General features: G+C 40.7%; 2 protein-coding genes across 3 annotated transcripts in view; one reads left to right on the forward strand and one right to left on the reverse strand.

The window, feature by feature from the left end:
- Positions 1-16,393, forward strand: part of LOC145465389 (CD109 antigen-like) — a 29,381-nt gene extending 12,988 nt beyond the window's left edge. For both annotated transcript variants that reach the window (XM_081449168.1, XM_081449169.1), the window contains exons 18-38: positions 452-610; positions 1,042-1,173; positions 2,260-2,359; positions 3,461-3,575; positions 4,843-4,960; positions 5,506-5,619; positions 6,196-6,456; positions 6,848-6,902; positions 7,724-7,807; positions 8,539-8,715; positions 9,209-9,290; positions 9,448-9,610; positions 10,000-10,074; positions 10,513-10,690; positions 11,170-11,384; positions 11,976-12,134; positions 12,964-13,026; positions 13,887-14,087; positions 14,234-14,308; positions 14,707-14,812; positions 15,384-16,393. In XM_081449168.1, coding sequence (XP_081305294.1) covers positions 452-610; positions 1,042-1,173; positions 2,260-2,359; positions 3,461-3,575; positions 4,843-4,960; positions 5,506-5,619; positions 6,196-6,456; positions 6,848-6,902; positions 7,724-7,807; positions 8,539-8,715; positions 9,209-9,290; positions 9,448-9,610; positions 10,000-10,074; positions 10,513-10,690; positions 11,170-11,384; positions 11,976-12,134; positions 12,964-13,026; positions 13,887-14,087; positions 14,234-14,308; positions 14,707-14,812; positions 15,384-15,586 — 2,835 coding nt within the window. In that variant the 3' untranslated portion in view covers positions 15,587-16,393. The remainder of the gene's footprint in view (positions 1-451; positions 611-1,041; positions 1,174-2,259; positions 2,360-3,460; positions 3,576-4,842; positions 4,961-5,505; positions 5,620-6,195; positions 6,457-6,847; positions 6,903-7,723; positions 7,808-8,538; positions 8,716-9,208; positions 9,291-9,447; positions 9,611-9,999; positions 10,075-10,512; positions 10,691-11,169; positions 11,385-11,975; positions 12,135-12,963; positions 13,027-13,886; positions 14,088-14,233; positions 14,309-14,706; positions 14,813-15,383) is intronic.
- Positions 16,394-19,258: 2,865 nt separating this feature from the next.
- LOC145465396 (glutathione S-transferase theta-2B-like) lies at positions 19,259-24,938 on the reverse strand. Its single transcript, XM_081449177.1, has 4 exons — positions 24,551-24,938; positions 23,540-23,670; positions 22,379-22,498; positions 19,259-21,902 (listed from the first exon to the last, which is right to left on the reverse strand). The coding sequence occupies exons 1-4, from the start codon at positions 24,641-24,643 to the stop codon at positions 21,533-21,535; spliced, it is 714 nt and encodes a 237-aa protein (XP_081305303.1). The 5' UTR covers positions 24,644-24,938; the 3' UTR covers positions 19,259-21,532.
- Positions 24,939-25,376: the final 438 nt, after the last annotated feature.

Below are 25,376 nucleotides of genomic sequence, written 5' to 3' on the forward strand. Positions count from 1 at the left end.
CATCTGAGTTTCAAGCGCGGGAACCCTGCTCAGAGGTTGTTTCACCTCCCCTGTCCCTCCCTTCTCTTTCCACTGTTTTATCTATGTGACGGGTACTTGTTTTCTCTTTCCTGCGTGGGGGCTCATGGCTGCAACGGGTTGCCAGGATTTGCCAGCCATGGGAGGGGTCTCCATCTACGAGCTGGCTGCCAATAGTGGAAGCTCCTGGTTGTCTCAGGCACCCAACCTCCACTTTGCGAGGCAGTTGTTGTTGTTGTTGTTGTTGTTGTTGTTGTTGTTGTTTTCAAAGGGGGAAAGTAAAACACACTTCTCGCAAATAAATAAAGAAACAAACAAATAACATTACCTCAGTCATATCTGTTTTGGCTGTGGCCCTGGTCTTTTATAGGACTGAGTCATTGAGGAAGGCGTTACGGTATACACAGTCTTACCGTAGTAAATTTTTTTTCAGGTCTCATTGACCATTGACACCAACAACAAAAATACAGTCTCTCCTGGCGACACCGTGACCATCAAAGGCAAAGCGGCACCAGGGTCGTTTATGGCCTTCCGCGCAGTTGATAAGAGTGTGCTTCTAATGAAAGAAGATACTGATCTCTCTGTCACCAAGGTAATCTGCTACATTCCAGACTTTACCCTCAATTCTGACTACACTGACTCGGGACATTTAATGTGAATAGTTTATTGAGGATGCGTCAGTCAGTCATCTGATGTAGACTATGTATTCGTAATTCCGTCACGTAAGATAATCTGTATCCTTGCAAATTACAACCATTGGTTCTAACTGATAACAACTAGAGCCTGTCCTACGCTGGACACCAAAAACCACTAAGCAAAAACACTCTTTAGATCTGGCCAAAATACTTGTGGAAACGTATTCCTCATCTAATGCAGTGGCAAGAGATCCAAGGAAAGGCTACAAAAACAATAAGCTGAAACATGTTACAGTTACGCATAATTTTGCAAACATGAACCTTTAAGTGTGGTCGTTCAGATTTCTCTCCATAATTCTAGACATAATGTTGGAAGTGATTTTTACAGGTTCTCGGAGACCTTCAAAGTTACGATTCTGCTGAAGTGTGGTACCCATTTTGGGAGTGGGGCTTTCAGCGGAGTCGCCGTTCAATTATGCCATTTCCAACCGCAGGAGGCATTGCGGCTGACATCTTTGAGGTAATGGAAGTACGTTAAACAGGGTGAAAATTCAGGGGAATGCCAGTCTTTTATGTACTCTTCTACTTTTTTCATCTCTTGGAGTGACTTTTAGGCATTTCGGAGTCGTAAAATCAAAGTGGGTGGCTCACTTGGTGCAACGGAACGCATTTCCTTAAAAAATGAAATTCCGGTCATATATACGTGAACGAAATCGTTACTTGAAGGAAATTCAGTTAGAATTCTGTAAAAACAATGAGATTATTACCTCTCGATTTCTATGAGGTGATAGTTGATTTGGCCTTCGACCTCATCAACTATCACCTCGGAAATCTCGAGCTCATAATCTAATTATTGTAATAAATATTAGTGTGCAGTTGCTGCAGTTTGTTTACAAAGTGGCGACGTTTTCTCGTTTCTACAAAGTTTCGGAGCAATATTTAGAACTTACTAGATAAGTAAATTTCTGAGATGACTACCAGAAGGACATGCAGCATTAACGCTACTTAAAAACCTGAAACTTTGCTCAACGAACTGACAAGCTGTCGTACACAGCTGTAAGTTTCAATTGAAGATTCAGACTGCGCGCAAAGTGTGAAGTTAAATGTTACTACTTACGCGTTGGGAAATATTAAAAATCATCATTTGGAGAAATTTAAGTCATAATTCTACTGAAGCAATTTATAACCCAACTGTTAATTACATCAGAGATCATAATTAGGTCTGATTTCATTTAGGATTGTCGAGGATCGAACTAGTCTGCAGAACAGGCGGATTAGTGGGGCAGAGGGCGAAACGCGATACACGAGCACGGAGCGCCACCGCTCGTGTATCACGTTTTGCGGTGTGCTTTGCTAATCCGCCTGTTCTGCAGACTAGGATTGAATTAACAGTAAGCTCGATTTTCGCCGCATTCTTGAGTCTGGTCTACGTTCTTCCCCGAGAGGAGGCTTCGGGGAGGGGCACGGACTCATTTCCCGAACAGCAGTTGGTAATCGAACTAAGGATCTTATTTAGGATCGATCCGACAGTCGATCGATCCTCCTATCAATCTCAAGGGTGTTTTTAATTGTTTGACTCATTTTTCTTACATTATTTACTTGACAGAACTCTGGTCTCATTGTGATAACTAACTACAATTTGCCAGGAAGACATTCGCGTAATTTTCTGCTAAACGCAAGGCCAGTCATGGAATTCGCGCTTTTTGGTGAGGTTAAATGAATGTATGAAGGCTAACGAGACATGTACATAAGATTGTCATTGTTTATTTGGCAACGGGTGTCATTTATAATACTCAGTTTAATTTCATCTTCATGGTGGGTCCTATCCTTAATAGTAAAATTTGAAACGTTCTTTGACTAAAAATATTTTACAACTAAAACAGATGTTTTCGACTGCCTAAACTGCAAAAATGTTCTTTTTTTTTTAACTTGGTGGATCCTCCGTAGCCATACAGCTCAGACTTTGCACAAGTCCTTTGACGTTTAGATTGTGCTTTAACAAGAAAAGAAGTTTCATTCTTATAGAGGGCCAAGCTATAACGAAGTGAGGAGAAAAAATCGATATGAAATTTTCACTTGTGTGTGTTCATTTCCGGATCATATTAGATTCTATCAAGCGGAGGAAAATACCTCTAATGACAGTCAGACCAGATTAGATTTTTCAATCTCAAAAAGTGATTCGAACGTTACTAACTGAATCCTCTTGTTGCCCGACCCTGCGGGACATAAGGCAGCAGCAGTCCCTTTGCATTTTCTGCAGCCTCGGCCACTTCACAGAGCTCAGCCATGACAGTTTAGCAAAAGGTGTTTTTTGTGGACCAGGTTTCCTTTAGCCAGGGGTGTCTAACGCAGGGCAATTGTAGGGATACGCATTTTTTTTTTAAATTTCTGAGATGAGAAAAGAGAAAAGAAAAGGTAACGAAGAGAGGGACAAAATCACTGATACTGGCTGGGAAAATAAAGAACGAAAAAAAACATGAGAGGAATGAAAATGAGAATCATTACTCGCTTTGGCGATCGGACAAGAAGCGGTACTTTCTTTTTGATTGTCCTTCCTGAATGTTTTCAACAGTGTTACATCTCCTCGGTTATTCTCTTACCGTTGCGTTTTGCACTGTTTCTTAACAATGCCAGTGGGCTTTAACTTTAACTTAACCTACGGATTAAAACCTCAAGTCAGTGGCATCAAAATTGTCACTGTTTACGGGCGATCCATTTTCCAAGTTGAGTGGCTCATAGCCACTTTGATTAGCTAGGACTTGATTGGTGTGACATTAATGGTTTTATTGGTTGTTTTTCACCATAAGACGCAGATGTCCAAGTTTCATCCAAAGAAAGCAGTGGAATCCCAAAACTTGCTGAGGTAAAGCGTGTCAGAAGTTTATTTCCTGAAACATGGATCTGGTTAGACTACGATACTAGGTATGTTTGCCAGTAAAGCTAAATAAACAATAGCCACCATTTGGCGCGAAAATATGCTCGCATATTTGTCCGCGGACATTATCTGTTCCGAGAAGCGAACAGTTTGCCGAGACTGAAGTTCGAGGAAAACTGTGAGCTTCTAGGGACAGATAATGTCCAAGGACAAATCGCGTCCATTGGAGGCTATTGTGTGTATTATCCTTCAAATATTTTTTTGGAACACGTCCAGTTTTGAAAATTGGGGAATGTCACTCGGATATTCCCCAGTTTTAGCTGGGGCATATTCAATCACGTGACGCATTTAGACCAATCGTGTGCGAGTTAAAATATATGATATATTACAATGCTTGATATAAAACAGCCCATTGTAATTCCTCTGCGAAAGTGCAGCGATTTGATGTTTGAGGAAAATCTTGTTCCTCGAGTCTTCGTTCCGTACTGCGCAAGCTTGACGAAACGAGAGACTCTCGAGAATTCTGTATCAAGCTCGCTTTTGATTGGTTATAAAAACAATGGAAATCAGAACGATCCAGAGTCGCGCGCTTCCTGACCGCTGTTCAAGGGGAATGAAGACTCGGGGTTCGAGGTTTGTTCTTTTCCATCAATCTCGTGAAAACTGAGAAAGTTATAGTAACCGTTTTGACGAGATAATGCTTCGTTTGTAGAGAGTTTGTACACCATATTTACTAGTTTTGTGTGAAGATCGGAAAGAAGTTTGACGTTCTGGAGGGAAAGGTTTCGAAGGGGCTTGTTCAAAGGGTCAAAGGGGGGACAATGATGTGTCTAAAGACAATAGTTATGTTATAGCTGCAGGAAAAAACGCCAAATAATTACTTACAGTGTATCTCGACGTGGCACTGAGTCGTTCAATTCTATTGGTTAAAAGACCTTGCAGTGGGCCTTCCAGTGTCAATGAAAGTCGTGCATGCCCATTGTCATGACATGGGTTCTTTAAAGTAGGAAAGGGGAGGAGGTTGGAGGGATTCGAACTTAATCTCTCGGACAAGCGTATTTGTAGAGTTTCAGTTATGGCGGGGTTGTACCAGAGAAGTGACCCAGCGTCCTGTAAAACAGAATTTGTTTTGTCGTTGCAGTGAGGTGTTTTATTTAATTTGTAGGTTTAAATTATCAGTCGTATTTAATATTTTATTGTATATTTTTTTGTCTATTCTTAGGGTCTTTTTAATTGTTAATTACGTTCTTTATATCAGGCGTTAAGTGTACAAGCCTTTTAGTGACGACGCTGAAATGTATAGTTTGTTCTTAGTTCGACAGGTGATGTTGAATTTCAGAGGGCCGTCCCTGATACACTGACCACTTGGGTAGCCAGTGCTTTTGCTGTGTCAAACTCCACAGGACTGGGTGTTGGAGAACTTAAACCTCAGGTACCCTTTGTCTGGCGTGTGTTAACAGTTGGACTGTGGGGTAGCTGTCAAATACACTGCGTAGGCTAGAAATAACAAGGCCCCTTAATTTTTTGTTTGTACTTTCGTTTGCTTTGTTTTGGACTTATTACAGACTCACTGTTCCAAATACTCAAATCGCAGATAGTGTTTCAAATAACAAAGTTTCCAACAGGGAAATAAACACGAGAAAAAAGTTATTGATACCGACGTAAGAAGACATTTTCTCATACCCCTAGCTTTCCATACCCTCCACTCCATATGCTTTTTAGCTCTGCCCCTTCATTCCTCTTTACGGCTAAATCGAGTGTTCTTGCAACTCAGAAATTTACTTCCTCTCACAGTCAGGGACGTTTCCGAAAGTGCCACAGTTACAACCCTCCTCATTTGCAATAAGGGTCCTTCTACCATGCTACCTTCTCTGCCAAATGTCTTCCTCTCCGTTTTATAACTCAACCTTTTAAGTCTTTAAAATTAGTTCTAAAAATCGATCTCAATTATAAATCTGTGATTTTGCTGGCCTTCAGGTGCAAGTGTTCCAGTCGTTCTTTGTGTCACTCAATCTTCCTTACTCTGTTGTTCGTGGTGAAGAGGTCGCTCTTCAAGTGACAGTCTTCAATTACGAGCCGGAGCCGCAACTGGTAAGTAGGATTTGTGAACATATACCGATAGTTGTGTTCCGATAGTTGGTCCACAGTTCACACACTACAAACTATTTAAAGCCCTGGCCAAATGGACTCGCAAGTAGTCGCAAGAAGCTGCAAGTTGAACCTGAGTGGAGATTTGCGTTGGGTGGCCATGTTTCCACGCAAGTACATGCAAGTCGCAAAAGAAAAACATTCCAAGGCTACGCGCTTTTCCCCGCGTGGCCAAAATCCTGTATTTCATCGGCTAACAGGTTGCTATAACAGCGACTGGACGTCACTCAACTTGCGTTGACTTGGGATGGGTGGTCAGACGGTGAAAAACTTGCGTCGACTTGCGTGCAAATTTGATTTCGACCAAAGTGAGCGCAAGGCATCGCAAGTCAACGCGAGGGCACGCAAGGCCTGGCCGAACGGAGTCGCGAGTAGACCCAAGTTTTCAACTTCCGTCCACTTGGGAGTCTGTTTGTCCAGGACTTTAAAAGCGAACGGTGGACCAGGCTTCAAAGCCAGTCGAGGCTCTGTGAAATCATTCTGTCAATAAGCAAGCTATCTTGTTTCTTCCTGACTCAGGTAACTATAACACTGAAAGGCTCTCAGGACTGGGCCATCATCGACGAAGTCAACACACTCGGCCTCAGAGGCGAGACTTCCCTAAACAAGGATTACGTGGACAAAGCGATGGACCTCAAAGTCGAGGTGACCGTGAAAGCCGGTGAAGGCAAAGCTGTGTCTTTTCCAGTGGTTCCTAGAAAGTTAGGCCTCGTGCCAATTGAAGTGCGGGCTCAGTCCAAGACCAACGCAGACGCTGTTAGACGAAAATTGCTGGTGGAGGTAAATATTGAGAAGTTGGGATGGAGTGGGTTTTTTTGGCATAAATAAGATGGACACTGATATTCGCTGCGTAAACAGTCACTGCAACTTTTGAAACATTTGGCATTGTCATTTAGAAAGTCCATAAAGAAAAAAGATTGTGAAATCTATTAGCAATGATGACGAGTGCGGATGTAAAGGAGGTTCCGGTTTAAGAACAATGTTTTGCTCGCCAGCGGTCTTGTGTTTTTGCTCAGTTCACGATGTGATTGGTTGAGTGCACCATTGCGGTCACGCTATCGGTCAACGTTCAGTTATTTATGTTGTTGTTGGAAAGGAAATTTTGTCACGATCTTGTGTCCTAAAATTTAAGATACTTACAAAATTGTATTTATTGTATTTTATTTTCCAGGCCGAGGGAGTGCCACAGGAATACTCCATCAGTATGTTGTTGGATCTTAATTCAAGTAAGTAAAAATATTTCTGGCTTTTGTCTGTACCTTATCCAATTTCAGTGTCGATTTTCGTGCATTGCAGAGGTTTCATTAAGGGCGGGGCGGTGGACAAATCGAACTAGCAAGAAAATGGCTTTGCCTGGCTCTTTCTAACGTTTCCACTGATTTGTTTCTTTTCCCATAGCACATTATGTGTTACTATCTGTATGACTGAGGTAATGTCTATGAAAAAATTATGGCTGGGGCAATGTGCATAGTTAAATTCTCTTCCTAGATAGTTTAGGGTGTTTACGATGACTATAAACAAGAGAAAAAAGATAAAAATGACTGAGGTACGTGCCTCGGTTTGCCTGTTACAAGCTACGGCCGTGCTACCCTTCCTAGGCGCACTAAGGTCTTGTTCTCTAACCCCAGAAATCGTTGTTAAGGTCGTAGTGGAGGCGGTTCTTGTTTCAGCACCGAGGGATGCTGTCGTGTGCTTTTCGTTGGCTGTCCAAGTCGCCAAACCGTTCCTATCCCTGTGAAATGATCAATGAATAGAATTAGTACTTGTAAACGCTACTTCGGCTTACGCAGATCGTGTTTGTAAATAACTGAATCTTGACGAAAGTCTTGTATGGGATGTATGGTTACAACACCATTGTGTCAAAAGGTAAAACCGTAAACGTAGATGATTAGCTAGAAATGAAAAGAAACTTTCTGCAGTTTAACTGATGAGCCAGAACTTAGCTATATGCTTTTTGTTCTACAACCTTGGCTAATCTAGTCACTGAACTAGCCATGACTCTTGGTCAGTTGTTACTGTGACTAACCGTTACGTGACTCTATTGCAGCGTCACGCCTGTCACGTACGCTGGACCTCAGTGTACCACCGAACACTGTCAAGGGATCTGCGAGAGCGACGGTTTCTATCATGGGTAGGTTTGATTTCAGTTTATTCTCGTTAATGCAGAAGCATTCTTGAGCTCAATCCATGGATTGCTTTTACGAATCGTATTTTTGCAGATGTTAGACGATCTGTGACTCGTTCAAAAGTTCTGGCATACTCATGAACAAACTTACAGGAACTGTGTTACGATTTGCGCATCTTGAAAAGTTTAACCTAAATGTTTCAAATTCGTCGTTTGTGATCCGTGTCAATCCTTAACCAACCTTGTTTCTTTATGGTTTATTATTATCTCTTTAGTGTTGTTCTATCTTAGTGAGCTATTATTTTCAGGTTTCCTTCAATTTAAAGTTTGTACGTGACCAAATAACTAACAAATGATTCCACGAACGCGCGTTGGATATGAGATGGTAGATAACCAACGAGGTGCGTAGCGCCTTGTTGGCTTTGATCATCTCATGAATAAGCCCGAGTGGAATAACTGTTTCGTCAAAAACGCCCTTAAAATATTGAAAACTAAAGTAAAATAAAGATGAAAACGTTCCAAACAAGATGCGCGCTTACCATATTTGTGGAGCATAGTATAATGGCTCATATACCATAACGGCTAAGTCAATGAAAACTCTTGAATTGCATTATCGAATGATCCAGCTTTTAATAACTCAAAATACCGTGACTGAACTCCTTTAACCATCGCTCACCACGTAACGTTTTCACCACAGCCTAGTTAGTTGTGTTGGATACTTTTGTCTTGCTATCTAGGTGACATTCTTGGTTCGTCCATAAACAATCTGGATCATCTAGTGCGCATGCCTTATGGCTGCGGGGAGCAGAACATGGTAAACTTCGCTCCCAACATCTACGTCATGAAATACTTGAAGACTGTTAACCAGCTGACACAAAAACTCCAGAGTAAAGCCAAAAATTACATGATATCAGGTCAGTGATAAGAAGTTTCTCCATGATTCTAAGGCTCGTATTGTCTCCTATGAGTTCGGAAACGAACAGGCACCCGCCAATGTGAGCAACAGGGACGCTTTTTCGAGTTGAACCGTTGGTGAAAAAGCCATCATTTTTGTCCCTACTGTCAACTTTGTTTGCCTCCACGATTGTCTTTCTTACTGTCAACTTTGTTTCCCTCCACGATTGTCTTTCTTCCTTCAAGGCTGGTGATAGTCGTGCCGTCCTGTGAAGTTGGGGAAGGGCCAGTGAATGAAACACTTTTAGACTGCGTAATGTGAGGTTAATACGAAAATTATTCCATTCTCGGTCATTCTGCGCGGGGTAGAATTCTGTATAGCTAATCGCCTTCAAAAGTAGTGTAGGCACCTGTGTAGAATATCAGTGACAAGTCGGGGTTGTTTGAATATGTGGCTGCCACCCTAGGTTGTTTTGCTCTGTTTTCTCAAGGACTATCTTAATCCCTTCACAGGATATCAAAGGGAACAGACTTACAGACACAAGGATGGTTCTTACAGCGCTTTTGGTGAACGCGATCCGTCAGGAAGCACATGGTAAGAACTCAACTGCGTTTTTCGGGGACACACAGCGCCAAAGTTGAGACTGGCAAATCTAAAACAGGGATAACGTTGTAAAAATGTTTCTGGGTTGTTCGTCCACTTTGAAGTCTTCTACCTTCTTAGTGTGGTTACGTTTCTTGTCTGTTGACAGGCTGACTGCATTTGTTACAAAATCATTTGCACAAGCCCGTGCGTTTATCCCTGAATACATAGACGACAAGTTATTAGAAGACAGTCTTGAATGGATGGCCCGTCATACAGACAGAGATGGATCCTTCCGAAAAGTTGGCGCAGTTCATAGCAGTGTGCTCAAGGTACGTTTCTTACTGTGGCGAGTTTCTCCTCCATTGGTTGTAGGAGTTGTCACAATCTCCTTCCCGTATTGTACTATAGCTTCACTTATTTAAGTAGATCATGAATTTAAGAAGTTAATGAAGGTAAATGTTATGTTACATTTACCACAAATTTCAGGAACAATATCTCTCCTGGCTGTGAAAGAAATTGAATATACCCTTTCGTCCCTTACTTTAATTCACCCGATAGAAAGGATGTATTTATTTTCATGTCTCATGTTGGCTCCACAGGCTTTATTTTCTTGATGTACATTGAATTAGTCCTTCATACGGAAACTGGCCATGGCAATGGAAGTTTGTACACTTTTGTCGGTGAAGTAACCTTCTATTTGACTGTTTTGGTTTTTCAGGGTGGTCAGAAAGGCGTGATTTCTCTCACTGCGTTTGTACTCATCGCTTTGGCAGAAGCGAACTCTAAGTCTCAGGTAAGCTGTGACAGAACTGGAGAGTGGGGTGAGCGGGGGCGAAACTAGGCGAAGAAGAAGGAGGGAATGTGTCACAAGTAATAAATTTTCTTTTCACAGCGATGCATAAATACCCTATTTATTTATTTATTTTTTAACATAACCAAATTCGTGCTGTGATATATTAATTAACAAATGGAGGGCAGCTGGCGTGGCAGTAGCCTGCGAACGCAGACGTATTTCCGGCTGTCGCTTGTCTCCATCGAAAAAATTTGAGCGGGGAGAAGCGACAGCAGGCTAATGTGGCAGGAAAGTGCTCTAAAACTGAAAGAAACGGTAATAAAGGTTCATGCGTGGTCGGTCATCTCACGCAACGGAAGCGTCGCTGCGCAGCAACTGTACAGCGAAAGCAGCGCGTTCTTTCTCTTTTTTTACATGGTCAAATCTTTTGCATTGTAGGCCGTTATTAATGCCAAGAATGGCGCCGTAAATTTCCTGGCAAACAAGGTTGATGCGATGTCAAGTGACATGAAAGACGCTTACACATTAGCTATCACTGCCTACGCTTTGTCATTGGTTGGAAGTGCGAAGAAAGTGAAAGCCCTTGCTGAACTGCGTAAATTGGCAACTGAAAAAGGTGAGGCTAACGGAATGAGAGTATTTTAGAACAGAGTATTAAATAATCCCGAGAAAATATGTGACTCCGAGTCGTTGGATATTCCATGGTATACCCACTCGAAAGCGTTGCATTAGTACTTATACCTCCTCCTAGACAATAAAGTGACCAACGCCATCGATGCGACATACCCGCAGCGCACGATGGGAAGGTTGAGTGTAATACCGTCGACTGTGCAACTGCCCTCTTGTATTCTTATTGGCTGTTTTTCTTTGGCATGCTTTAAATGAATTTAGTGACTTGCTGAGAAGCATTTGGGAAAAGAATTGTCGTTTTAGCGTTAGTTACTGGTATTGTTCTATATGCAGGTTTGAGCTTACATTCTGGCCGCTCTCAACAAACATCATTTTTATCAAATTTAATCATCTTTCTGTCACTTGTTTCGCATGGGTTGCGTTATCAGAGTTACATTTTTCTTGGTATTCTACTCAACGTTTCAGATGGTCTGATGTACTGGCAAGAAAAGCAAGAAGTTAGCAAACCGAACGACAATCCCTGGTGGCGGCCATATTACCGGCCGCGCTCCGCTGATATTGAAATCACTGCCTATGCTCTGTTGGCTTTCTCGCTTAACAAGGACATCAGTGTTGGGTTGGCAATATCACGCTGGTTATCGCAGCAGAGAAACTCACTGGGAGGTTACTCTTCGACTCAGGTATTGTCGATTATATAACGGGCTTTTCAGGTATTTGTTCCTGAGTAATTGTGTTTGCTTGTGATTTTTGGATCATTAAGTCAGTAAAGACAGAAATCGAAAAGATTGTCGACTATTTTAGTTCATGCCACTTGCTACGTGTTTTCCCGTGGTTGTCACTAGGTTAAAATGTTTTCGCGCGCTTCTGACCATGCAGTTACCCTAAGTTTCCCGCTCTTCCATTGGTAACCTGATTCGTCGGCGTCTCCATCCATAACATGTTATCCCCAGCTGACCACCTGCCATACGTTTTCCCGCGTTTTTGACTGGTTACCAGTTTTCCTCGCTTGCCGTTGGTAACATGTTTTCCTGCGCCAGCTAGTCGCTTCCCTTGCAACTCACTGATTCCATGTTTTGCCGCGCCTATCATCGTTTAGATGATTTCCCACCCTTGGCGCAGAGAACTTGCTTTCTGCAATTGTCTTTGATCACAGGTTTTCAGGAGTGTGCTTCTTATTTACTTTTCTCTATATTGGCACTTGTGGTCTTGGTCATTTTCTCTGTATAATAATTGGTTGCAGTTTGTGATAGATGCATATTCTAATTTCTCAGGATACCGTGATTGGCCTCCAGGCCCTCTCGGAGTTCGCCGAGCTGATTTATACCCCGGATATTGACTTCACTGTTCAGCTGATGTCCAGTGTGGATCCAAACTTCAGAAAAACAGTAACTGTCAATCAACAAAACTCCATGGTGCTGCAGTTAGTGGAGGTAATAACTGATTTCTCCCAGTTTGATGAGCATTTTTTACCCTTTCGCTCTTACAGTCCAACGTTGAATCAACCACTAGTGTATCAAACTGGTAGTGTGTGTGACCATTCAAATGAAAGGTATTATGCAGTGATTTTCATGTGGTACTGTTTACTACGCTCTGTAAAATTGCTCTAACTTTATGATCTGTGAATAAAACCCTAGTGTGCGACCATTCAAATAAGAGCTATTGAGCACTACAGTCATGTGGTACATTTTAGAACGCTCTGCAAGGTGGCTCTGACGTTTTGATCTGTGGATAAAATCCTACTGTGTGTCATTCAAATGTTAAACCTTCCCACGCAGAAGTGTTTGTCATTTGAAAACACTCTCCAGAGTTTCTGTGAAATGCGGAAATCGGATTTTGATTAATAAGTTTGAGTATTGAGTAACTACAAGAGAGTATAAAGTGCAAGACAGGCAATCGCCCATTGGACCCAAGCTAATCTCACTCAAATTATTTATAGACGGTATCCAGTCCCCCCGCGGATACTGTTACACGCGCGTTGCGTGGATTTTTTCGTGGAAGATGAAAATTCTTGTAAAGCCGCTTGAGCTGTCCACGTGAACGAAATGCGCGTCACAGGATTAGCTACTTTTAGATCCTCCTGGGATTTCCGAAAACGGAAGTGAACTAAAAATAACTTAGGCGGGATTACCCTAGGGATAAGGTAAATGCCGATATTGTAGATTAGCAACTCTCTCTCTGTCCTTTACCTTCTATTGTTGTTACTAATACTTATCAGTACTCGAATATTTTGGTATCAACATGCTTTTTGTTTGTTAACAGATACCAAATGTGGCTGGTTCCCTGGATGTAACGGCAAACGGGCGTGGGATAGGAATGTTACAGGTAAGGTAAAACATACCTGAAGAAATTAGACGTTTACACAGTCGAACGTCCCAACTACTATTAGCATCTAATGTAGAGACCAAATATGAAACATCCCAAATTTGCTCGTGTAGCCGAAAGGGCACGGGAGTTGATTGTTGTTTTCTAAATAGCTCATTTGGAAAAGGAGTGATAGTCTAGGCCGTCAGTAACCGCTCGGGTGCCTATGGGATTATTTGCGAATCACACGGGAAGGAACGGTGGCGAACTCAGGTTTAATTAATTACAAGGCCGTGAGTTGACATTCGACATGTGATAAAAAGTGAAATGAGCATCGCATTTAGCGATCCTCACAGAGTTGTGCGAAATTTGTTCATTGCGCCTCTCTAAATAGTCCCAAAAGCTCACGCGCGGCTACTCTCGGCCCAGGCCATCACTCGTTGTTTAACTAAGCTATATTTTTCTCCGAGTTTTCAGTCTGTGGCTTACCGCCAAGATCTTTTATCTATGCTCTCTTCCCAAAGCCACATAAGCCCTAGGCTCGATTACCAGCCGCTGTTCGGGAAAGGAGCCCACGCTCCTCCTCCGAAGGGGAGGAACGTAGACCGGACACGAGAGAGCGGCGGAAATTGAGCCTACATAAATCCCCGTTAGTGTGGAAGTCGCGCTAGCCCTCCACTCTAGGCCATTTGGCAAGTGTCGGGTAGCAGTTCTCGTAAGGTCTCACAATGAATGGCTTGATACCCTTTGAGGGGACAATAGAACAAACAACAGAAACACTGCCCCTAGCCCTACACAATAACAGCTGCTGTTTGGCAATAGTGTGCCATCCTTAAGACCCGACTGTTTAAGGTATCGTTTGATTTATTATTTCACTCCAGATCGGTGTCACCTACAACGTGGACAAAGCCCCTGAGGACAGTTCATTCGATTTCCTGTTGGAAGTCATCCGGGAAACTGAGTATGAGATCGAGGTCAAAGCCTGCTCGCAGTGGACTGACGGAAACCAGAACTCGGGCATGGCCGTAATGGATGTCGGGATACCCTCCGGATTCGAACTGGACTGGGACACAGTCGACAAGGTAACTATGAGCAAAAAATTAAATTTACTCTGATTTATTTTGTCGCCTGAAAATAAATATGTAGTAGTCGTTCTGTTTGCGTGACTGGTGACATGTCAGGCAAAAGTCTGATGTTAATCGATTCCACTTATTTTCTCCTCAATCAGATCATGTCAGATTCATCTCTGAAGCTCAAGCGTGTGGAGTCCCCAGATCGCAAAGTGCTTTTCTACTTTGATGAGGTAATTTTATATCCAACAACCGTATACGTTTTACGGAGATTTATCCGCTGTTTAGCCTTGTGCATCCACTGAACAATTGGGTACCAGTTAACTGCTATTGAGCAAACGCAAGAAAATCCCTTGGGGGTGGGGGAGGGTATCCTGTTATAGTTTAATTACAAATCCGGGCCCGGGTAAGAAGACTGTCGACGAAAACTATTGCTCCCGTCTTGGGTAACCGTTTTTCAAGCTATGTAGAACCATTTTGTGAAAGTCAACCTTGCCTAGTCAATGTTCTGTAAAATGGTAGCAGATTTGAAAATGCGTTGGTTCTTATAATTTCTGAATCCACTTCCCCTCGCCATCTCCTCTTTGCCGCCCAGAGGGTGTCGTTGACGAAAGATCTCTGTGGTTTTCAGATCCCAGCATCTAAAATGGTCTGCGTCACAGTGACGTTTCAACGTGCGTATGACGTAGGCAAACCTCAGCCTTCCTCGGCGTCTGTTTACAGTTACTACGAACCAGGTAAACTATGCTGACTCGGCATTAATTGCTGTAGCATTTTCCGGAGGCTGAAAAGGTCTGGAAAATGCTGCAGCTAGACGGAACTAGTGATAGTTTGTTTGTTGGCTCTGAAAAGTCAGCCTGGAATCGGTAATGTCACGTGAATATCTGGAGTGACACGAAAAACGACTGTGTGAAGTGCAATGACCAGTTCCCTTCATGAGATGCGCCTGCAGGGAATCATAGTAGTTGTTTTCATTAAAACAAATATCCAGTCCTAGATGCTGAATACAACTATGATTCCCTGCAGACGCATCTCATATAGCGAATTGGTAGTTGTCGTAGGGATCCTGCTTTTCTCGTTGGGCAAAACTTAATGGGTTGTTTCTCGAAGATTTGCAAAATAGAGCATTTAAAGCCTTACATCATCCAAGTCAGTGGTAAATATTGGGGGTAGAGCTTCCCACACGTAATATGTTTGGTCAAAATTTAAGTTATCCTTTATAACTTGCGGGAAAACTAATTGGCAAAATGTTTCATTTTTGACGTTTCCCGTTTAACTTACTGATCGTGTTTTTGTCCTTTGTTTCAGAGAATCGTGCCGATGCCCTGTATGCTGTGGACTCTCTTAAAGATCAGGGAGTCTGCCGTGTCTGCACCGATTGTGTCAACTGCGAAGTAAGAGACGAGCCTGACGATGAAGAGGACAAGAGCTCGGCACCAGGACTGATGGCTGCAATTGGCAGCGGGGGAATGGCGCTACTGTCGCTGCTGTTGTTCGCTGCATTGAAGTGAGGTTTTTGAGCAAGCGAGGGATTCGACCATTGTAACCCTCAAGTATATTCACCTTTTTAATATTCTTTTACATTTTATAATCCCGTTCCACGCAGCAAAGTGTATGTAACACACTAAACGAGCACAAATCTAACTGTTACCGCGTACGATGAGGCATAATCTGGATTTGGTGAAGCTGTCTTGTTAGACTCTTTAAACTGAAGAATTTTTATATTTTTCACTCTTCCTTTGTACTCTGACTCGTCCTGGTGGGTCGCATATTACTCAGCATTTTATGAATAACTTTACAGTAAAAACCCGCCTATAAGAACCTGACATTTAAGAACCTGTTTGGCTAAAATTTCCCAGTTAAGCGCCCTTCACCTCAATACAGGTTCTTATTCTTGAAATATAAAGTTTTTCTTTTTTTAACATAATACAGCACACAACAAAAGGTAACAAAAACTAGTCAGAATACTCAATGATTCATTATAAAGGCCCCACCATGAGAGCACTTTCTCGTCTCGCGGCTTCGCCGCGCGATTTCGCCCTCGCCGCTACGACGCGCGCTCCGCATAAAGTAGAGGCCAAAACACCGCAACTACTTTTAAAGGAGAAATGATGTACAAACGTATTTTACTAATTTTTCACGTTTTAGACGTAATTAAGTATATAGGTACGTAACTATTTAGCGTTGCAGGTAGAAATAGATTGTATAAATTGTAGATAGTATTTGAAAGTTATGCATTCCTCAAGTAAAACTGTGATGGAATAACTAGCGTGTCCACCTGTCAATGTATATTCATGAAATAAACCTATTGCACCTCATTCTTTACTTGGACACTTTTTGTTACCTTGTCGACCACGTGATCAGACTGCGAGCCGTCTCTCTTTCTCTCCAAAATCATCGGGAAGTAACGAGCAAAAGAGAGACTGCACGCAGTCTGCATCTGGCCGGGGTTGTTCAAAAGGTGGATAACGCTATCCACCGGATAAATCACTATCCAGTGGAAAGCGTGGTTTGTTTTGTTAACACTTATCCACTGGATAACGATTTATCCGGTGGATAGCTTCATTCAGCCTTCGAACAACCGCGGCCAGAACAGTGAAAACTCCCCCTGAATTTCCTCTATCGCTTTAAAATGGATTGTCGGAGGTAATAGACCATATTCCTATTCTCGGTATTGGACTGGAACTAGCTTGCAATGGAGGCTTATGCGGGGGAATATTAAAAAGAGAGCCTCAGGATGCGTTTCTTTAAGAAAATCCAAGATTGGATTTTTAAATCCGTGGTGGAGGTAGTGATGGATTCTTCGGTTCCTTTGACGCACCATGATCCGAGAGACCTTGGATTGATCTGTTTAGTAAAGAAACGCAAAATCCGTTTTCGGATTCTTTCGGATTCAAGAATCCAATCTTGGATTTTCTTAAAGAAACGAACCCTCAGTTGCAAGCTACAATCTTGGACAGAATAAAACGGAACAATTATCCCCCATCCCCCCACCCCGCCCCCCGAGCAATGAGGAATGCGCGAAGGAGCAAAAACGCGCCATTTTGGTATCATTGAAATGGGGGGAGGGGTGGTCCAGATGTTCCATTTATTTTGTCGAAGATTGTCGTTACAGTCCAATAACAGTTCGGTTGTTGGAGCTGACTGATGAGGTAAAACACATCTAATGTATCTAAGTTTCGTTTTTATATGATCGCTTTAAGCTAGTGCTCTGGCTGTATTTTTTCAAACAAAGGTGAGAATTCGAACTTTCAAAGCGGATATCTGACTTTTAAACTGTTTAAAATTTCTCCCTTAAAGATGATTTCCGGTCCGTACTGCGCACTCTTGAGAGTTTCTTTGCATTTTTTGTTTTGTCTCATTTAAGCATCACAAAATGGAAACATTTCGCAACTACTTTCATGAAGAAATTCAAAGTTTCAAATCAAACGCCATTATGGATGCGAAGTGGTCGAACCTTTATCCTTCGTTCTTTCTCATATCACTTGATGAAACAACTTCGCAGCTGTAAAAATCAATGAAGCTGTTGGAAAAAGAATTTGAAAGGCCTCAAAGATAAGGTATGTGGTTCGTAACGAATAACATCGATTCGCATTCCACCGAGTGAGATTTATAATGTTTATAAATATTAGGGCGCTGAAACTGTGCAGTACGGACTCAATATCATCCTTAAAATAAATCGTAACTTTAAACTACATGTATTTTTGCTCAAATACGTCCACCCAAGGGGCTGTTTTGGCAGGATAAAAGAAAAAAATCGATTTTTCGTGAGTGTCTTTCGATTCTCGATATTCTCAGAAAATTGCTGCTCAGAAACACTCGTTTCTGATTGATCAAAAGCAGATGAATTATCCCACATTGCATCGATAGTGGAACAATGAAATTTTTTTAGTATGGTTCACACGATCAATGGAATCTGAAAACAGTGAGTTCACTCCCGGGGAAAGCGACAAAAGACAAAACGTATATCAACTCAGCGTGGTTTTATTCACAGCAATTTAAATTATGTAAAACAAGGATGATTTCTTCTTTAATGCTAAATATGATATGTTTAGGTTGCCATTCGTTAATTGTTTCTCGAATAAACAGACTCATTTCATATTAAAGTATTTTCAGGGAATTTTAGATATTTTAAGGTCCCGGCCACATCACCCCGGAAGAATTTGAAAACGGAGGTTTCACTCTGAAAACGAGCGGGCAAGCATGCCAAATCGTGCGCTGTGATTGGTTACCTCAGCAGGCCAACTGGGATATCTTGCATAGCTCGGGATTACTCACTGTGTCGCTAGAAAAATGGCCACATAAATCCTTTATTGACCAAACTTATATACTTGTTCGGTCAACGTTGCTGAATAGTAGCGTCGTCTTTTTAGGAGTACTTATGGACCTCGACTACGTTTTTGATCCATAAACGTGATTTTAAAAAGACTAACGTGTTATCTCTATCTTCAAGTGCATTGTGGATAATTAACAATTATTGGACAATGTTGAGCAAGAAATTGTGATTTGTCAGTGGCTGAGGCTAATAATTGATGTACGAGACACTGACAAATCACGATATTTTGCGATAACCGAGTTCAATAATTGTTTTCCTTTGATCACTATTTTTTTTGTTTTTTTTTTGTTTGTTTGTTTCATATTTAAACCACTCTCTGACAGCTCAGGAAAGCGATCTGCCATTTTTCACACAAGAGCGTGGTCACACATTTAGATGATACTACGCACGAACAGATCATTATTTGTCCTCAGTTATTTGCAAGTCACGTGGTGGGCTCTCGGCCAATGAAAAGGATGAAAAACTGCATCGAACGATAATTGTCAATGATACAAGTAGTTGATATTTTATAACCGGTTCGAGATATCGATTACAACGGATTTCTACTTTACTTGTGAACACACAGCTTGAGGATGAAGAGCATATTTTATCAGTTAATAGCTCATGAACGTAGATTAAAGTACGTATAGTTTGCGTTGCAGTAAGAGTTTTACATCAAGATTCGAGTGCAATAATACAACTTTTTTCCGAAGTTAATTTGCTGAAAAATTCGTGAGGAGTGTACTGGAAAGCTCTCTATTCTTTTGTAAAACTTTTTTCTGTGAAGTTGTTCCTTAAGGAGCAATGAGACTCAAATAAGGTTCTACAAAATAAATCTCGGTTAATAATGAACCCTTTTAGGGAAAGCGATTTCATTGTTATGCAAATTACAGCCGAAATTCAACATTTTTTTTTTTTCGAACTCTCATTTTCAAATAAACCGAGAAATAAGAGTCTCAACTTTTTGTCATTTGAACGTCAAAAACAAACCCCATTATTTAATATTTCGCTCGTTATTTTCGTTTTTCGGGCTTTGCTAATGAGAAAATAAATAAAACCTAACTTATCAACATTTAATAATGTCAATTTTTGGAGATTCATTTCAACCTAAAACCAGATGGTAGCTTCATTGGTAGACGTATTCATCATTCGTAGACAGGAAGCAATCAGAGTAAAACATTTTAAACCAGCTTTACTAAACATCAAACTTTCTCGTGCACAACTCGGTACATGTTCACCGTAACATCGTTCAGTGCTCTTTCTTGAAGTGCAGGCTATACAATGAGAGAAGCTAAAGACCCGCTCTACTCTTCGTACATCGTTAATTGTATGTTCAACGCTTTCTCGTCCTGCACAGCCATCGCGTTGAACATTTTAACAATCCATGCCATGAGAAAAACTTCGTCGTTACCAAAGCCTTTAAAAACATTGCTCCTGAGTCTTGCTGTTTCTGATCTTGGTGTTGGTTTACTGGTTCAACCTTTGCATATCGCTTGGATGGCCAATCCTACTTATTTCACCATCACTTCGCTTCACATCATCGCTCCTTTGTTTGTTAATGCGTCGTTCTTTAGTGTTGTGGCCATAAGTGTCGACAGATTCTTGGCTATACATCTTCACCTCAGATATCAGGAGTTTGTAACTCACAAGCGTGTTGTTGCTGTGGTGATCTCAATATGGGTGTTGAGCACATTTTTCCCATTAATAATCGCTTTGCGAATCGCGAAGGATGTTGGACATGTTGCTGACACAGTTTTCGCAATTATATTCGGCATTTGCTTCGTGTGTACCACACTTGTATATTGCAGAATATATTTCACTGCACGACGCCACACAAATCAAATTCAAGCTCTGCAAGTACAACAAGAAGAAGTGAATGGCAAAATGGCAAATTTTGTGAGGCAAAAAAAATCTACCATCAGTACTTTCTACGTTTATCTTGCGTTTTTGGTTTGTTGTTTGCCAGAGTATTGCACCTCTGTTGTTGGTAAATTCGTTGCACCAAGTAACGCTTTAAATGGTCTATCGCTTTACTTAGGGAGCCTGATGCTTTTTAATTCATCTCTTAATCCTGTAGTTTACTGCTGGAAAATGAGGCACATTCGACACGCTATCATGGACATACTGCGAAATATATTGCCAAATCGAAACTGAACAAATTAAAGCTAGCTGCGGTATAAAGACTTGACAGATTAACTTTGCTGCATGTGTACTTTTATGAAAAATACTTTTTTGCTAGAAATAATTCATTTCGCTTAATTGTAAGACTCAAAATTTATATTCCTTTCAAGTTTGTAATACAACATAACAGTGTATAAAATGAGACTCTCTTTGTTTATATATGTAAATACTGGCAAAAAAAGGTTCATGTCAAAACAAGTACCGTGTTACTAAATGTATTACTTGCTTTCTACTAGTTCTGCTATTTGTAAACTAAATAAATAAATAAATAAATGTGGCAAAAGAAAATGCAACTGTGAAATTTTTCTCGTCTATGTTTCAGGTAGTTGGGTAGGAATAGCGTTCTTGTGACCAAACAGGGCCTCTCTTGTTAGAGATCTAATTTACTGAAATATTCCTTCCATAAAGCTTGTCTCTAATGAACATAAAATAACTAATCGCTATTTCAAGAGTCCATTTCTTTCTTTTCTTATTTTATTTCACTTTATTTTATTTTATTCATTTTAAATACACGTCAAGAGTCGTACAGTTCTTAGCTTTTAAGAATTTTGACGGGTGTTGTCGCTCAGACCAGTTAGGCCTCTTACCCAAAGGTTGTGCACGTGAAAGCGATCGCAAGACTCTCGCTAGTTCTTCTCCTTTCTTGGGCTTCCATTCATATTGTTTTTCGTTCCTCATTTTTCCCGATGTTATAATTCAGAGGATTAAGGTTTTATCGGCTTGTTACCGGCGAAAAAGAAATGAAAAGCGCCGTAACTCAATATATCCGGGCCCGGACATCAAGCCGAACGCGAGATGTTTCTTACCGTTGAATAATCTTTGGGTTGTAGACCTATATATCTACCAGGGCATTTATCGATATTTTACTACCTCACGAGTCTTTTAATTTTTTTAAAAAAACCATTAATACATAAAATCAAAATCGTTTAGGATCTTATTATCTACTTATTCCATTTGCTTGTCACGACGATTCATAATCGATGGACGCAACTTTTTCAAGCTTCTTGGCAAAGTCGTTGTGTGTTGAATGCACCTCACTCCAACGCTCTTGACCTTTGACCCTCACCAGCCACTCGGTGAGCTTGGGCCATAGTTTAAAGTCGAATTCGACACACTCAGCCTGACACAAGATAGTGGCTACATAACTGTCGGCCACTGTTAATTCAGCACCACACAGGAAGGGATTCTCGCCGAGATAGAGACTCTCTATGGCTTCTAACAGTTCACTCGCTTGCGCCAGACCTTTCTCTATTAACTCCTCAGTGCCAGCTTCGCTCGAAAGGTGATATCTTTCCAGCAACTGAGGGTATACGTATTTGAAACCCACTACACTGTGTAAAACAAAGAACGTATGATTAATATGTGTAACAGGTGAGGTCATTGTTAGGATTAATTTGTGAGGCTATAGGTTAATTCAAAGCGGTTCCGAATTTTTTGATTTTGTTTTCTTTAAATTACTATTTCAGAGGAACCTTACGTACCCATGTAAAAATGGTAAGGTATGTCAAAAAAGAACAGTCTCGGATTATATTTATTTCAAGGAACACAGAGTTAAGTCCAGCGGTTTCTGCAAGCCAACAATTTAGGTGTGTTTCACCTCTAAGATGGCTACTCAAGCTCAGCTTGTGCTCACTGATGTCTTCTGGGACAGCTCGTATCCAAGCCATGCCGCGCCAGGGAGCGTACTACCAATTCAATACCTTTCCTATCTTTCTCTCGTCAGCGCTGTTCAAACCTTACATTAACAAAAATTCGCTAATTGTAAAAACTGCCGTTTTTTTTCTAGTCAAGAAGGAAAGATTCTTACTTGAGTAACTTGGAGCTTGCCCAGTCCAAAACAGAATGTACTCTGTATCGATCCTCCAGTGTCTTTCCCCAGCCAGCAAAGTTCGTGTACTTCTGAGATAAGTAGCGTAGTATCGCCAACCTTACGAGAAAAATGAACACAAATACCTTCCATGAACCAATGTATAAAACTAATTTTGAGCTCCTTTTGAAATAACTAAGAAACCTTGTCTATCCACCATTAACATTCACTTTCTGCTTATAACTTAGTTGAACCATGTGCAGAGAGCACACGATCTTGTTGAAGAGGATGAAATTGAAATTTAAAAAAAAAAGATAGATAGTTCATCTTTGTCTCCCGTTATCGTCTCTTACGCGAACATGACCCGCAAAACACATGCAGTACCGCTAAACTAGTACCAAGGCCTTTTCGCACTGTGCAAAATTTTTTCTGGTTTACACTGTTTGCATATAATTTTACGTTTCTTGTAAAAGAAAATAAATAAGTAAGATAAAAAGAATACAATAGAATGAAATTATGGAAATAAAACTCAAGAGCTAAATTTTTGTTACGAGGAAAAAAGAACATATAATGACATTAACTTTAACAATTCTTTTATACATCCTATTACATTTTCAATCTTGGCAAGCCATGACGCCCCCTTAATACAGGCAATAATAACTCTTGTCCACTTCCAAGACAATACACCATTCTTTTTACCAAAATTTTAAAGTTTATTTCCATAATTGTATTCTATTGTATTATTTTTATTACAATGTGGTTAAGAATTTTTAGCGCCTCTTTCATCATTTTACCCGTTGAAGGCTGAAGTTTAGGCAATCGAAAGCTTGTGTTTTAAAATACTTTTAACCAGAGAACGTTTTAAATTTTACTGTAAATCGTGATCAAGAGGTTTGGACGAAAATACAAGAACCTTGTTTTCTTAGACATGTTATCCATCGATAGGAGAGCCGTTAAACAGACGGCAGAACTCACTTCGTTTCAGTTAAATACCCTATTTTTAGTTGCAATTAACGATTTGGCTCTTACAGTAAACTGAACAGAAGGACTAGGGGTGAAACAACTGTGAAATCAATTATTGGAAAACAAGTATGCAAGTTAGTTGCACAAGACTACCATCAGTTAGTTACCCTTGAAAATTAGCAATAATAGGAAACAAACCCTCCAAAAATTGTCGTGCTGCCGTCGGCTAATATCGGAACTTCTTCGTGTGGATTCATCGCCACGAACTTTGGCTCACGGTGTTCTCCGTTGAAAACATTGACGTCCGTCAATTCGCAAGGTATGTTGTGCTGAATAAACGCGAAAACAAAAAGATCGATGAGTGTAATTACCCACTCGCAAACAATGAAAACAAAGAAGTGAAAAATTACGAGAATCTGAATGGAGTGATGTGAGAGAACATGTGCACTGTCTTGATCTGTTGAAATTTTGCCAGTTTGCAGTTTGGAAAGTAAAACAGAGCCTTCAATCTGAGATCATTCACAAAGTATGATTAATTGTAAAGAGAAATTGCTCATTTTTTTGGTCTTCGTGTTAATTATCTTCATCATGCCACCCGTATAAGTGAACCGTGAATGGATTGCTGTGAAATTTAAATATGTATTTGAGGTAACTATAATTGGCATACGGAAACCCGTACACTGTAGATGAATAGTGCAAGTTCCGTTAGCGGCTTTGGCATTCTTCAGTAAAATAAATCGAAAGCGTATTGCCACTGCACTGACAAATACATTGTATGTATTGATAATACCATGTGACAAGGCGGATTATAAGCGAAAGCCGGTATCGATAAATCATAAAACATTCTACCGAAAACTTCTATCTAGTCGGCAAGGTCCTTACCGAGATAATCTTAATTAGAGCCTGAATTCAGCTGTTTGGTATGTATCTAGGGGCCGAACAACAAACGCACGAAATAAGGCAGAAGTCTATAAGTACTGTTAGGGACTTGTGAATAAAAATGTCTTCAAAACAACCGCGTGTCTCTTAAGAACACAAGCAAGCATACGAATGGTTTAGATTAACTCACGTTAGTGTGCACAAGTCATTTTGATATTTAGCTTCAGTTTGTTTTTCTTTCTTTGTGGTAAAAATGTTAATGATTTTCCTATGAATTGTAAAGCTAGAGCCGCAAAAGAGTCAAACATTATTTAATTTAGAATTCCTTACCTGTAGTGCGTATAACCAAACAACTCGACAGCATGGCGAAACTCGCACAACATACAGTTTCATTGGTGTTTTTGAGTCAGGTTTGGCCGACATCGCTCACTTCATAGCCCCGCGCCTGCTAACTGGGAAAATATTTCATCGAGACCTGTAGATGGTATAGTTCTATTTCCGCACCGAAGGAAAGTGGTGAGCAAAAACGGAAGTTGTTTAAGAGTGCATTTCAAATACACGCCACATTTTCTATGCACCATTTCTCGCGCCATTTGAATAATTGATGGAGCAAGCTGTCAGTTTGGAAGTTTCTTTTTACTGATTAAATACATCCGAAATTCCTTTTCAAAAGCTATGTAGGGGAAGAAAACGATTTAAAAAGTTTCGTTAATTCAACATGTTCAAAAGATCAGATTCCATTAGGCACGTATAACTGGACCATTCAAAAGTTTCGAAGTTAGATGACGTTGAACATAAAAATTATGGATTCATGAGTAATGTCTATTATGACAGAAATTGAATAATTTCATCCACCTGGCCTTTAGGGCACACGCAGGATATAACAAAAAAAACTTTCGTCCGATATAACTTTTTAAATAACGAAGGAATTCTACTAGTTTTCTTTGGGGGAAGGGGTTTGTTTTAGTAGCTTATACGGTTGCAAGGAAAAAAGAGATTCTTCTGGTACATTTTAAATTTAACCCTCCGTATGTTTAAACCTCCATATAGAGAACAAGCAGTAGGTATATTTTCTAAGTGAAAATAGTTTTTTTTTTTCCCTCAAGAACTGAGTCATTTCAGCTGCTAAAATATATTCCCTCAGCTTCTGGAATAT

This window comes from Orbicella franksi, chromosome 13 (genome assembly GCF_964199315.1).
Source record: "Orbicella franksi chromosome 13, jaOrbFran1.1, whole genome shotgun sequence".
Classification (NCBI taxonomy): Eukaryota; Metazoa; Cnidaria; class Anthozoa; order Scleractinia; family Merulinidae; genus Orbicella; species Orbicella franksi.